The sequence below is a fragment of the Beta vulgaris genome, chromosome 5 (assembly GCF_026745355.1).
Source record: "Beta vulgaris subsp. vulgaris cultivar EL10 chromosome 5, EL10.2, whole genome shotgun sequence".
NCBI lineage: Eukaryota > Viridiplantae > Streptophyta > Magnoliopsida > Caryophyllales > Amaranthaceae > Beta > Beta vulgaris.
Window position 1 is genome coordinate 19144687 of NC_079206.1, and position 13374 is coordinate 19158060.

General features: G+C 39.1%; 1 protein-coding gene across 1 annotated transcript; it reads right to left on the reverse strand.

The window, feature by feature from the left end:
- Positions 1-7944: 7944 nt before the first annotated feature.
- Positions 7945-12318, reverse strand: LOC104893022 (probable plastid-lipid-associated protein 3, chloroplastic). The gene is made up of 3 exons (XM_010679061.4): positions 11450-12318; positions 10538-10733; positions 7945-8529 (listed from the first exon to the last, which is right to left on the reverse strand). Exons 1-3 carry the CDS (start codon positions 12184-12186, stop codon positions 8218-8220), a joined length of 1245 nt encoding a protein of 414 aa, XP_010677363.2. The 5' UTR covers positions 12187-12318; the 3' UTR covers positions 7945-8217.
- Between the last annotated feature and the right edge of the window lie 1056 nt (positions 12319-13374).

Here is a 13374-nt window from a genome sequence, read left to right on the forward strand (position 1 = left end):
GATTAATGTTCTTGTATACTTCTCTTTGTATATAATTTCTTGTATTTTCATCTTTGTTTTGATTAATGTTCTTGTATACTTCTCTTTGTATATTAGTTTTTGTTCCTTTTTTTCATTTTCGTTTCATTCTTTTTTTTGTTTTGGGTTTAGTATTTTCGTTTCGTTTCTCTTCTCTTCTGTTTAATTTCAGAAAATGTGAGATTATGAGTAAAAAAATGTAAAAAAAAAAAATAATTTAGGAAGGGCTGCGCTAGTTAGGAAAAAGCGCAGCCCTTCTAGCTCAGAAGGGCTGCGCTTTTTCCTAACTAGTGCAGCCCTTCTGGGCTAGAAGGGCTGCGCTTTTTCCTAACTAGCGCAACCCTTCTAGCTTAAGGGCTGCGCTTTTCTAGCGCAGCCCTACTTAAAAAGTGAATGGCTGCTACTGAAAGGGCTGCTGTGAAAAAGCGCAGCCCTACAGGCCTTTTTCAGCGCAGCCCTTCTTCATTTTTCCACTAGTGCGGGGTTAATCAGTCATTTGGGTCTACATCATGATCAGGCAACTGTGTATTGCGACAGCTTAAGTGCAATATGTTTGGCCAAGGATCAAGTCCATCATGAGAGGACTAAACACATTGATGTCAGGTATCATTTTCTGAGAAGTGAGATAAGGATTAAGGGGAAGAAGGTAGGAACCGCTGATAATCATGTTGATATGTTCACCAAGCCGGTTCCGCAGAGTAAGTTTCAACATTGTTTGGACTTACTCAACATTCGTGATTGTTCGTTGCCCTTTATGGGCAATTCTGGGGTCCTTATGGACTAATCTGGTATGGTTGTCTTTTGGGACAAATCTGGGGTAGGGAGTTTCTGAGCGTTGTGATCAATGCATCTAGTTTTTTCTGGTTATTATGAGAGGATTCAAGTCAAGGTGGAGATTTGTAAGAATAGTGCCTTGAATGTTTCCGTCAAAAAGGAGTTTCTGGGGTACCGCCCGATCGGGTTGGGCGAAGTCGCCCGATCGGGCCCTTGACGAATTTAAGAACAGCATTTTTCGGGAAGTCACCCGATGTTATCGGGCCAGGTCGCCTGATTAGGCGAGCTCGCGAATTAGGACTGGGCGAGTCTCGCCCGAACGGGCGCGCAACAAATCCGGAGTTAGTAATTACCGCCCAATCGGGCGGATGTCGCCCGACGTGATCGGGCGAGCACCCGTTAAACGCGGAAAAGCGTTTTTCTGACGGGAGTATAAATAGGTTATTTATACCTAATTGTTCAGACTACGAATTTTAGTCTAATTCTCTGTGTAATCTGGTTTTCCTCATATCAATAAAATATTATCTCTCTCTCTGCCGTGGACGTAGCCAAATTGGTGAACCACGTAAATCTCTTGTTTGTTTTTCATTGTTTTGCATTTTTTATTTGTTTCTTTTTCACGTCTGTCATAACAACTATGGTTGGAAAGGTGTAATAGATTAGTTTTCTCGTACGAGAGTTACTAAAGAATATGTTAATCATTGTTATTTTGTGTGACGTGAATTACTCTCTCTGTCTCATAAATGTTACTACATTTGCTTTTTCACAGTTTACGAGATCCAACTTCAAACACCAATATCTTGAGTTACATATATGAAAAAAATATAAAAATTATATATTTGAAAAATACAAATTGGGATGAATCAAATAAGATCAAATATGACTATGTTTTTTCTTATGTATATCAACTAAAAGACAGTCAAAGTTACCAAGTGAATAGTGCCAACGGTCAATATATAGCAACATTTTTGGACAGAGGGAGTATTGTGGAATACAGATCATCATCGGAGATTGACTATAGGTATAAAGCGATATTCGGGCACGCATTCTTCCTCCACTTTTGTTACTGAATTTACGTCTATTGATATTAGAAGCATGTTTTGTATGATTTACTTATAAAGGATTTAGTTTTGATTTAGAGTTTTATACAAAAAACAACTAGTAGTTAGATATGTTCAAAAGAGAGATTAAGTTTTTTTTTTTTTTTGTTAAGGGAAATAAACTTAGGAGTACCTCCTCAATCAGAAGGCCAACCTAAAACATTCTTATGGATGGTGAGAGAAAAATCTATGTTATAAGAAGGAAACCAGTATAACATAATGGGACAAGACTATCCCTTTTGCGCCATGAAATCAGCTACACTATTTGCCTCTCGAAAGCAATGATTCGCCTTCCACACCGGAACACCCTCCAGTAAGCAACTTGCATCAGCAATCAAAGTATCAATTTCCCAAGGAGTACGCCAATTAGAATTAAGAGCATTAATAACAGCCAGATTGTCTCCCTTAATCCAAAGATTGGAAATCTGGAACAGTAAGGCAACCTTAAGGGTGCGTTCTCTTCAATTGAATAACCCTAAATTTATCTTAACTGAACTTATTGGACCTGAACTGAACTTCTTATACCTGATTAGACATGATTCAATTTATTGGGCCTGATTGAACCTTATTGGAACTTATTGGACCTGATTGAAACTATTGACATGATTGGAACTTATTAGACCTTTATTGAACCTGATTGAAACTTATTAGACCTTATTGGACCTGATTGAAACTTATTAGACCTTATTGGACCTGATTGAAACTTATTAGACCTTATTGGACCTAATTGAAACTTATTTGACCTTACAAGACAAAAAAATTGATGAGTTATAACATAAATATTACCCTTAGTGTAAATACTACCCCTCGAAATTTATTATGAAATAATAATTATTAAAATTCACCCTTTTAAAAAATAAGGAAAAATTGTTAGAAACAACCTTATAAATTATATTTTGTGAAAAACAACCTTATCAATTATTTTTTTTGAGAAACAACCTTTAAACCTTATTTTTTTGTGAGATGAAACCTTAGAGAGTTTTTCCGGTGCTGGCCACTGATTTCCGATGTTGAATTTTTATTTCTTCTAATTGCACTCTATTTCATTCCGAAACACACTCTTCTACCCATTTTCCCTCCAACTAACACCTAAAATACTCCACTCTCAAAATTAAACCCTCTCATCTCCCTTTCTTCTCTGCAAATCCCTTGCAAACCAATTGAATAAGCTGCAAACTCATTGAATGAACTTGCAGGTAATGATTACTCTCCCTCTAAATTATGCATTTTTTTCTCTTCTTTTACTGTTGAATTAATATTTTTCAGAAAAAAAACACCCAACTAGCATCTTAATTTTTGTTTTTTTTTATTTCTCTCTACTTTGTATCAATGGTTGGTAAAGGGAAAGCAAAGAAAGCATCTTTGAGAATTAAAAGGGAGGAGAAGGTCGAAATTGTCTACAAAACAAGGTAAATTTTCATTCCCCTTAATTAATTTCCAAAATTCAGATGTTTATTTGTAAGCTAGGGTTTATGGTATTAAACAATGGTAATGTGATGAGTGTTGATTTTTGTATGAATGGCTGCTATACATTTTTATTGTTGATTCTTGGAAAAATTAGAGTCCTAATTTTTGCAAAAGTTTGCTAATTTTACAAAAATTCATGTGCTTCTTAAACAAGAATGTTTGGAAATATGTTGATGATCATTGTAAGTTTGTTGTTGTGCTGGGCTTAATCCACAACCATGTTTCACCATAATTCTGAAACAAAAAAGAAACGAAAAATCAGGCTAACAGGTTGGGAAAAAAGAAGAAGGAAGTAAAGTGAATCAACAGATATGGAACAAGACTAATTAAAAAGAAGAAGAACCCTAATTTAGCTAACTGGAAATTGTTTTGCTATGAGGAATTTTTTTTGGGGAAATTATATCTACTTTGGAGATGATTAGAGTTTATATAAAGGAGGAAATGGAGGAAAATGATACATCTTCTGGTAAAAAAGAGAAGGAAATATAGTGCAATTAGAAGAAATAAGAAGTCAACACCTGAAATCAGTGGTCAACACCAGAAAGACTCCTTGAGGTTTCATCTCAAAAAAAAAAACGATTTTTTCACCAAATACCCCTGGGTTTTCACGAAATTCACCGAGCACCCTCGCACTTTTGAAAATACACGGGGACCCCTCAATTTCATAACAATATACCCAAATGCCTTAATGACTAACGACGGTTGACTCCGTTAACCATCGTTAGTCATTAATTGTTATTTTGTTGTTTTCAATCCTAATTAACCACTAACCATAAACCTAATCCAAACCCTATCCATAACCCTAACCCTAAACCCTGACCCTAACCACTAATTCACCACCCCTCCCAACCACCCCAGCATCCCCCACCCCTACCCCCTACCCCAGCAGCATCCCCCACCCTCCCCACCAACCCAGCAGCATCTCCTCGCCCTCCCCACCAACCCAGCAGCATCCCCCGCCCTCCCCACCACCCCGGCAACAACCCCCTTCCTCCATGTAGCCCTTTTTTCATGGCATCCCAGCAGGCCCCCACCCGTCCTCTACCCTCGCGTCCCCCTTCGATTTCAGAGTAACCCCCCTCCCCCCACCCTCCGCAACACCCAATCGCCCCCTTCAATTTCCACGAATTAGGTTGCACGGTTAATTTCTCTCTCTCAAAAAACAGAGGAAAGTAAAGAAAAAAAGGTAGCGGGGATGGGGAAGAGGTGGGTTGTTTTGTAATCGTAGGAGGGGAACAAGGGTGGGGGAGTGGTGGGGGCCTGCTCGAATGCCGTGAAAAAAGGGATGCGTGGGGGAGGGGGCTTCGGGGGTGGGGGACGGAGGTGATGCTGGGGTGGTGTGGAGGGTGAGGGGTGTTGTTGGGGTGGTGGGAGGGTGAGGAGGGTTAGGCTTTAGGGTTAGGGTTAGTGTAAGGTTAGATGTTAGGATTTAGTTAGGTTAATTAGGGTTAAGACTAACGACGATTAACGTCGTTAGTCATTAAGGGCATTTGGATGCATTTGTCGAAACTGAGGGGGTACCACATGTATTTTCAAAAGTGCGAGGGTAACTGGTGAATTTCGTCAAAACTCCGGGGTATTTGGTGAAAAAACCAAAAAAAAAAGGTTAAAACGTTGTTTCTCACAAAAAAAAAACGGTTTTTTCACCAAGTACCCCTGTGGTTTTTCAAAATTCATGAGGTACCCCTAATTTTTTTTAATGCACCAGGTACCCTTACTATTTCAATAAAATTCATGAAATTCCCTTAATGACTAACGATGTTATATTTCCGTTAGTCATTAACCCTAATTAATCTTATAATCCTAATTAACTCTCGAATCCTAGCCTTAATCCCTAATCCTAACACCATAACACCTAACCCCAACATTAACCACCCAACCACCACCTTCCCCTACCCCTTCCTCACCCACGCAACCTCCCTCCCCACCCCCACCACCCCAGTCAAATTCCCCCTCCCCACCCCGCCGAATTCCCCCCTCCCCACCCCCACCCCTACTCCCGTCGAATTCCCTTTGTTTATGTCCTTAATCTCTCTCTCCTCCTTCATTATTGATATCATGGATTTTGAAAAATGATTTTGAAAACTAATTTCAAAAATGATTTCAAAAATTATTTTCGAAAACGATTTCGCGAAAATGATTTCGAAAATCGATTGGGGAGGGTGAGAGTGAGGTGGTGGATGGTCTCGTGTCGTGATGTTGATGAGCGGCGTAGTGATGGCGGTCTGGTGCGACGAGAGTGTGAGAGGAGGTGATGTGGTGGGGTTTTGAGAAAATCGACAGGGGAAGGGGGCTGCTGCCTGGGGTGGTGGTGAGGGTGGGTTGACGGGGATGAGGCTTGTTGCAGGGGGCGAGGGAAGGAGGGGGAGAGGGTGGTGGTGGTGGTTGGGAGGTGGTGATGGGGTTAGGGTTTGAAGTTAGGGATAGGGTAGGGTTAGAGGTTAGTTAATTAGGGTTTAATTAGGGTTAGAGGGGTTAATTAACTCTAATGACTAACGGAAACTTGACACCGTAACTCATTAAGGGAATTTCCTACATTTTATTCCCAAAGTAAGGGTACCTAGTGCATTAAAAAAAATTAGGGGTCCCCAATGAATTTTGAAAAACCATAAGGGTACCTGGTGAAAAAAAACCCAAAAAAAATTATAAGGTTGCTTTTCACAAAATGTAATTTTTATAAGGTTGTTTCTGATAATTTTTCAAAAAAATAAAAATAATTATGGATTATCTCTTGTAATAAAAAATTACTATTTATATACTTGCCTATACCGCCACGAATATATCTAATAGTCTTGTTAATAGTAATATGAATAACAAAATAATAGATAATAATACAAGTATAATACTCTACATTGTGGTACTTTAATTAAATTTTTTAATAATAACATAATCAACTAATAGTAATATGCATAATTAAATAATCGATTTTTTCACCAGGTACCCCTGTGGTTTTTCAAAATTCATGGGGTACTCCTAATTTTTTTAATGCATCAGGTACCCTTACTTTGGAGATAAAATGTACGAAATTCCCTTAACGACTAACGGTGTCAAATTTCCGTTAGTCATTAGGGTCAATTAACCCCTCTAACCCTACTTAAACACTAATTAACTAACTAAGCTAACCTCTAACCCTATCCTAATCCCATAACTTCAAACCCTAACCCCCACAACCACCACCCAACCACCAACACCTCCCCTCCCCTTCCCTCTCTCATCCCCTATAGCAGCCCTCCTTCCACGTTGATTTCTCCAACCCACCCCCACCCCTACCCCCGGCAGCAACCCCCCTCCCCTGGCAGTAACCCCCCCTCTCCTGACAACAACCCCCCTCAAAACCTCACCCCAATCATCTACCACCTCACGTCCTCTCACACTCCCGCCGCACCTGAACCACTAAGCCATCGAACCCTTTTCGAAATCAAAGATATCACTGACGAAAGAGGAGAGAGAGATTGAGAACAGCATCGACGGGGGTGGGGGTGGGGGTGGGGAGGGGGAATTCGATGGATGGTGGGGAAGGGGTGGGGGAAGGTGGTGGTTGGGTGGTTAAGGTTGGGGTTAGGTGTTAGGGTGTTAAGATTAGGACTTAAGGGTTAGGGTTAGAGAGTTAATTAGGGTTAATGACTAACGAAAAAACTTAACACCGTTAGTCATTAAGGGCTTTTCGTGAATTCTATTGAAATAATAAGGGTATTTGGTGCAAAAAATTAGAGGTATCCCATGAATTTTGAAAAACCACAGGGGTACCTGGTGAAAAAACCCTAAAATAATAGACAATAATACAAACATTTAATAAAATAATAGACAAGAATACAAGTGTAATACGATATAATCATTGTGGTACTTTAATTAAAATTCTAATAATAAAATAATCAGCTAATAATGATATGAATAATAAAATAATAGACAATAATACAAATATTTATTAATCATTGACTATTTGAACCTTATTGGAACTGATTAAACCTAATTAGAACTTATTGCACCTGATTGAAACTTATTGGACCTTATTAGACCTAATTGGAACTTATTGCACCTGATTGGAACCTATTGGACCCGATTAGAACTTATTGCATGATTGGGCCTAATTGAAACATATCTGAACTGAACTAAACTTATCTGAAATGAACTTAACTTATCTGAACTGACTGGACTTGAAACTTAATTTATTAAGGTGAAGAAAAAGCACCCTTAATGCCCTCCACCAAGCCCCAAGCTTCAGCTTGGATAACACTATTATTTCTGCCAATGGATTTGGCTCCAACAAGCAAAACACTACCATCCGAATTTCTAATGATAAAATCAAAGGAGGCATTGCCATCAAAAAGTTTCGAACCATCAAAATTCAATTTAAACGAGAATTTAAAGGAGGAAGGGACCAACAAAGATTCAAGCCACTCTGAGCCTTGGGAACGACTTTCAAATCCTTAGCCTAATCAGAACAATCAACATAAATATCTAGTTGCACTTTTATGGGGAAAAAGTTGAAACCCTATAATTAATACAACTTTTACTTTTTGTCAGAGATCACAGTTTTACTCTTTGGCAAAAAATTGATTTATAAATAACAAGTGCCTGAAACACATAAACAAAGGTCGGTTTATGAATTACAAGTGTATTTAATACACAAAAAAGGATTTATAAATTACAAGATTATTCTCGATATTGGTCAGGCTGACCACTAGCTTATAGTGTTTCCCACTCCTTTCTAATGGCTTCAGACTTTCAACACTAGATACCTATTAAGCCACGTAAAGCATTGTGACAATATTGAAACAAAAATTAAGCTCTCTACATAATATCAGATACAGCACAACAATATATCTCTCCAATTGGACCAATTACGGGCACATCCACCCTACTGGTCAAGAAGTGGACTTCCTTCTCTGACAAGTACAAAAAGGCCACCATCTCCTCTTGAAATTCGAAAATCTTCATCAACATACGTGAAAAGCAACCAAGATGCAGTGCGTTCCCCTGGAATGGAAATTTTAAGAGGTGGGAGACCATATAAAGCGCGTGAAATACTAGTTGCTGCGTCCTGCAAGGGACTCAAGAACTGCTGCACAGGAGGAAGGGTTACTTTTTGTCCGAACACATCTACACTCTCTGGAAGATCAATTTGAGATTTGATCTGTGGAGGTTTGAAAGTGGCTTCCTTGAATCGAACCTGCACACAGAATAGCTAGACTGTTATCGTCGAGTAGTGAGGCATTTGGTACAAGTAGGAAACAGCAAAGGGAATCAAGAAGAGGGAGCAGGGGAAAGAAAGGAACCGAGATTGGATTATCACTCAATCTTATTTCCATTACTCAGTATTTGATCATCAATAAATTAGAAAAATCTCTCCCTTTCATTTCATGCACCCCTACCCAGAGTGTCCATCTCTCTCTGACCCTACTACCACATACTGATCATCATGTAAAGGTGCCACAAAACTTGACTTTTGGTTGTTAAATAGGGTCACAAGACACAACTGAAGATCTGGGTCAATGACCAAAAATGAGCAACCTACTCAGAAGAGAGCGATTAATGCAGGAGGGGGATTCCACTTCTTTTCCAAAATTTGAATTGCCACCACCATTAGCACGAGAGCTGGGAATGCCCATCTCAAAAGGTGGTATTGATAACCGTATATCTGTTGGATTAGCTGCGAGCCTTACAGCATTTGGCAGGCGAGATAAAAATAATAATGGGGGTGTGTTGAGATGAGAAAGGGGTGTTCCGGTCCAAGGGCAAGGTGGGGAAGTTTGTAATGGAAACACGGTCTGATAATGAAGCTGGGTACAGGTGGACTCGTAGTTTTAAATAGCAGGTAGCAATGAGATAGAGGGGGTGTGGAGTCAGTGGACTGTAAATGAGGTCTAAGGTTTTGTTGGGACAGAACTTGCACCCCAAGGCTCTGAATCACACGTGAGGGATGAGAAAGTATAAGGATTTTATGGTGCAGGCATGAAAGCAAAAACACAGAAAAGAAAATCTGAAAAGGAATAAGAATTGAGAAAAGTAATAGTATGCACACCAAGTGGAAGAGGGAGAGAGAAAGAGAGAGAACAAGGCAAAGGAGGTAAAAGTCCACCATAGTTTAAAATTTACTAATAAATTTATTCCATAAATTACTCCTTGATGAAGAGCGTAACATCCTCTCTTTTTTTAAAGAGGCAGAGGGCACTAGAGTCTAAGGAAGGAGTCTCTGTGCAATAGTCCAGGGAAAATTGCACCATCTAAGACCCACACCACTCCCCTGAAACACCCGCAAAAAACCCCAAAACAACACTCACCCACATGAACAGCTTCATTAAGGCATCAACTATGCAGTGAGGATAAGTATCATCCTGGTGCATCGCAACGGGGATTTCTGTGGATTTGTTAATGGGTAATCTTCACCTTGAATTTCACCAAAAGAAAATAATGATCTGTCTCCATGTCCCCCGTTTTCTTTGGGGAGCGGTGAGGAATCACATTTACACAAGAAGATAAGCTCACAGTACAACTACATATTACCTAAGCACTGTATCTAACAAGCAAAAAACAACATAGGTGAGCAAATTTCTTGAAATGATATATATATATATATGAGCAATTTCAAATGGTTACCAAATTCATTTATGGTATGTTTGGATAACAAGATTTCATTTCAAATCCCGGATTTGGATGAAATCTATTGTTTGGATGGCATGGAATTTGAAATTATGGAATTTGTCCAAATTCTTATCAAAAGCCTATATTAGTAGAATTTAAAATTCAAGCTATTACCTTGTCATTTGAAATCCTCTCCTCATACATATCCCAACTTCATGAGTATGTATATCCCAACTTCACTCATTCTCTTTCTAATATCTATTCCTCTCTCCTTTAGTTAACCCACATTTTCTCTCTCTCCTCTATTAAACATCTATTTCTCTCTCCTCTATTAAACCCCCTTTACAAAACAATAATTAGGAATTGAAATACAAACTTTAAATTCCAGATTTCAAATCCATTATTTGAAATGAAATACAAGTTTCCAAACACTACCTTAGCGATCTTGCAACAGTATCTGTAATACGCAGCTTAGGGACACTATAACACAAGGAATGAATGCGTCAACAAGGCTTTTAAATAGACCCCATGCATAACCTAAACAATGTCTAGCAACAGCCAACATACAATTTTCCAAACTGAGGTTTGTTAAATACCTGTATCCTTGAAGGACTCCTGACATCATAAGTAGCTGTTGCACTAAATGTGAACGTTGCAAAAGGACTGGACAGTGTTGTTGAGTTCTCTACAGTTTGGTTTGTGGTGTCAATGGCTTGAGATATTTGTTGAACCTTCAACAATTGTGTAGTTCCCACAGCAAGAAGAGGTAGCAGCTCTGAAAAGGCCGTGTACCTGATGATTTGCAGAGAGCGTCATGGATAAGACATGATTAACAGAATGTACATTTTTCCTGCTCCAACTTAAACAGATTCCTAGACAATGTATTAATGTCAGAGCATATTTACAATAATACGCAACAAAGCAATATTCTCCTAAAGCTCAAACGACACTTGATCTCTTAGTTTCTGGAGCTTTATGTTGCTCTTTTCAGCATCTGAAGATCCATCAAACATAAGTAGTCTCACAATAGCATCAATAAGAGCATCCACATCAACATACCACAGTCAGCCGCTATAAGTACCATAACTTCAAAATTATAAGAGACCACAACAGATATTACTTATTGTCCCCAATACGAAAAAAATAAGCACAGGGTAATAGTTGCAATATCCCAATTCCACTATATATAACATAACTTCATTGAAATACCTTTGCAATAGGTCTATCATTCCTCATTACTTGTTCTACGCACTTGGAAACATCCAATCATAAACCATACTGTTCTGAGAAGATGAAATCTCTTTGTCCAAACATCCCAAAAATGATATTTGACAAGTAATATAGCACTGATAAACAATCCTAATTCCCACATTCAAGCAAACAACATACTATTTCCTGTTAATTTGGTCGATCAAAATTCACACACAAGACATAAAAAATAAAATCATGACAAAATGCAATGAAAGACAATCATATTCATAATGTACTTATGATGAATAAAAGCTTACACCAAAATCCAGTTGCCATCAAGCAAGCCCGAAACCTCAGTCGGTTTCGGACTCGGGTTAACCGCCTCAAGCTGACTAACAAGCTCCGACACCTCAGCACGCACCTCAGCGGAGGCCCGGAAACCCAAATCCGACCCGTAAACCGAATCCAACAAGCACCTCTTCAACTCCCAGTTCTTCTGGTCAATTGTACTAGTATCAATACTAGTGGTAGAAGTAGTCTCACTCACATCATCAGCGTTGATGCTAGGTGGTGCCCACTCATCCTCACGGGTGGGCGGGTCGGGCTCGGTGAACTTGGACTCGGGTTCGGGTTCAGGCCCAGACTTCTCACCCCACTCGTCGGAAACAGTAACGGAGACATTGGATTGAGGAGTGATAGCGGAGGAAGGAGGATTGGGCTTGGGCTTGGGCTCTTGGCCCCATTCGTCATCGTCATCATCGTCGTCATCCTCATCCCATTCATCGTCTGGGCCACTGATGGTGAAATTGGGCACACCCGGGCTGGAGGAAGGGGAAGAAGGTTTGGGCTTGCGCTTGGGCTTGGACTTGTTGGGTTCGTCGTTGGAGCGAGAGGAGAATATTCGGGAAGACGACGAATGTAAGGAGGAGAGAGAGAGATGTAGGGTCGGAGAAGGAAGGGGGGAGAAAGATGAGAGTGGGTAATGGTAATGGTAATGGTAATGATTTGAGGTTTTGGGGAAGAAGAGGGAAGGTGGAGTGGAGAGAATCGACATTTTTGTGTGTTTTTCTGGGCTATTAGACTACCGTTTGAGTTGGTTTTTGTATTTCTAGAGTTTGTGAAGATGGTGTGAGAGTGAGACGCGAACACAAAGATCTCAGATTTTTGTTGATTTACCCAAAAGCTGAAGTTTTTATTAGGGGCTAAATGGCTAATATTTGAGGTGAATTGGGTGGACAATTGGACATACATGGCCCATTATTGTTTGTTCTTTCCTACTCTTCAGGCTTGAGCTAATAACGAAAGCATTAAGGTCGAGAGTACAGAGCAAAAGGTCGAGGAATTGCATTAGAAAGCCTTTTTCACGAGGGAAATGCTAATATGAGTAATATCTAGAAAGTGTGGAATTGGATGCATAATTTGTATAAGTTGTGGGTTGTCATGGTGACGATACTATGTAAATTACGTTAGTTAGTGATCCAGTATATAGCTTAATTGAAACTTGTCCAGAATTTCAATTTTCAAAGTGAGCAATATTAAGTAGATGGCTTTTACTATGTGATCGTGAGCTATCAATCATCTTGTCATTTCTTATTGACTACATTATTGATGAGGGACAAGTTGTCACCTTCAATGCAACTCTACTTATTAGAATCTCGTTCCACAACTAATAATATTCCTTACGAAGAATTATAGATAACTTCATAGGAAGGAAGAGGTCGCTTAGATTATAGGTGCACGTTGTTTGTTGTTGTGTGATGATTCCCTTAATAGCTTCTCAAGATAGTTATTGTTGCCTCTGACTCGAGCTTAACCTTATCATCAAAATTTAACTCAAGTCAATGTTGTGGAAAAGGTTCTTATGACTTCAATATGGAAGAAGTTGGATGGAAGGGGATGGAAGTGAAGATTGGAAGGTTTCAATGAGCTATCGACAAGTGGTTGTTAGTACAACATCAAAAGCAGCTTCATGTTGTCTTTCCTTGATATCAAATCTTTTTGAAACAACTATATGTACATATATACCATGATTTTTTTTTTGTGTTCGATACATGTATTTTTCTATCAAAAATCCTTTTGGATGAGTTCAATTCTTATTTAAATGCAATAGAAAGTACTGGACACCCAATATATCATGTGTCGTTGTTGTATAAATTGAATGTTTTGAGCTTTGTCTTTTTCAACTTTAAGGAGCGATCAAGTTAATATTGTCTAAATAATAAAATCTTATTACTAATACCTT

Bases quoted from the DNA above. Each gene is read 5' to 3' on its own strand.
- LOC104893022 (XM_010679061.4), bottom strand. From the start codon at position 12,186: ATGTCGATTCTCTCCACTCCACCTTCCCTCTTCTTCCCCAAAACCTCA. The intron at 10,734-11,449 runs GTAAGCTTTTAT...GCAAATCATCAG, and splicing joins GATGGCAACTGGATTTTGGT to GTACACGGCCTTTTCAGAGC. The intron at 8,530-10,537 runs GTATTTAACAAA...TTCTGTGTGCAG, and splicing joins GGAGTCCTTCAAGGATACAG to GTTCGATTCAAGGAAGCCAC.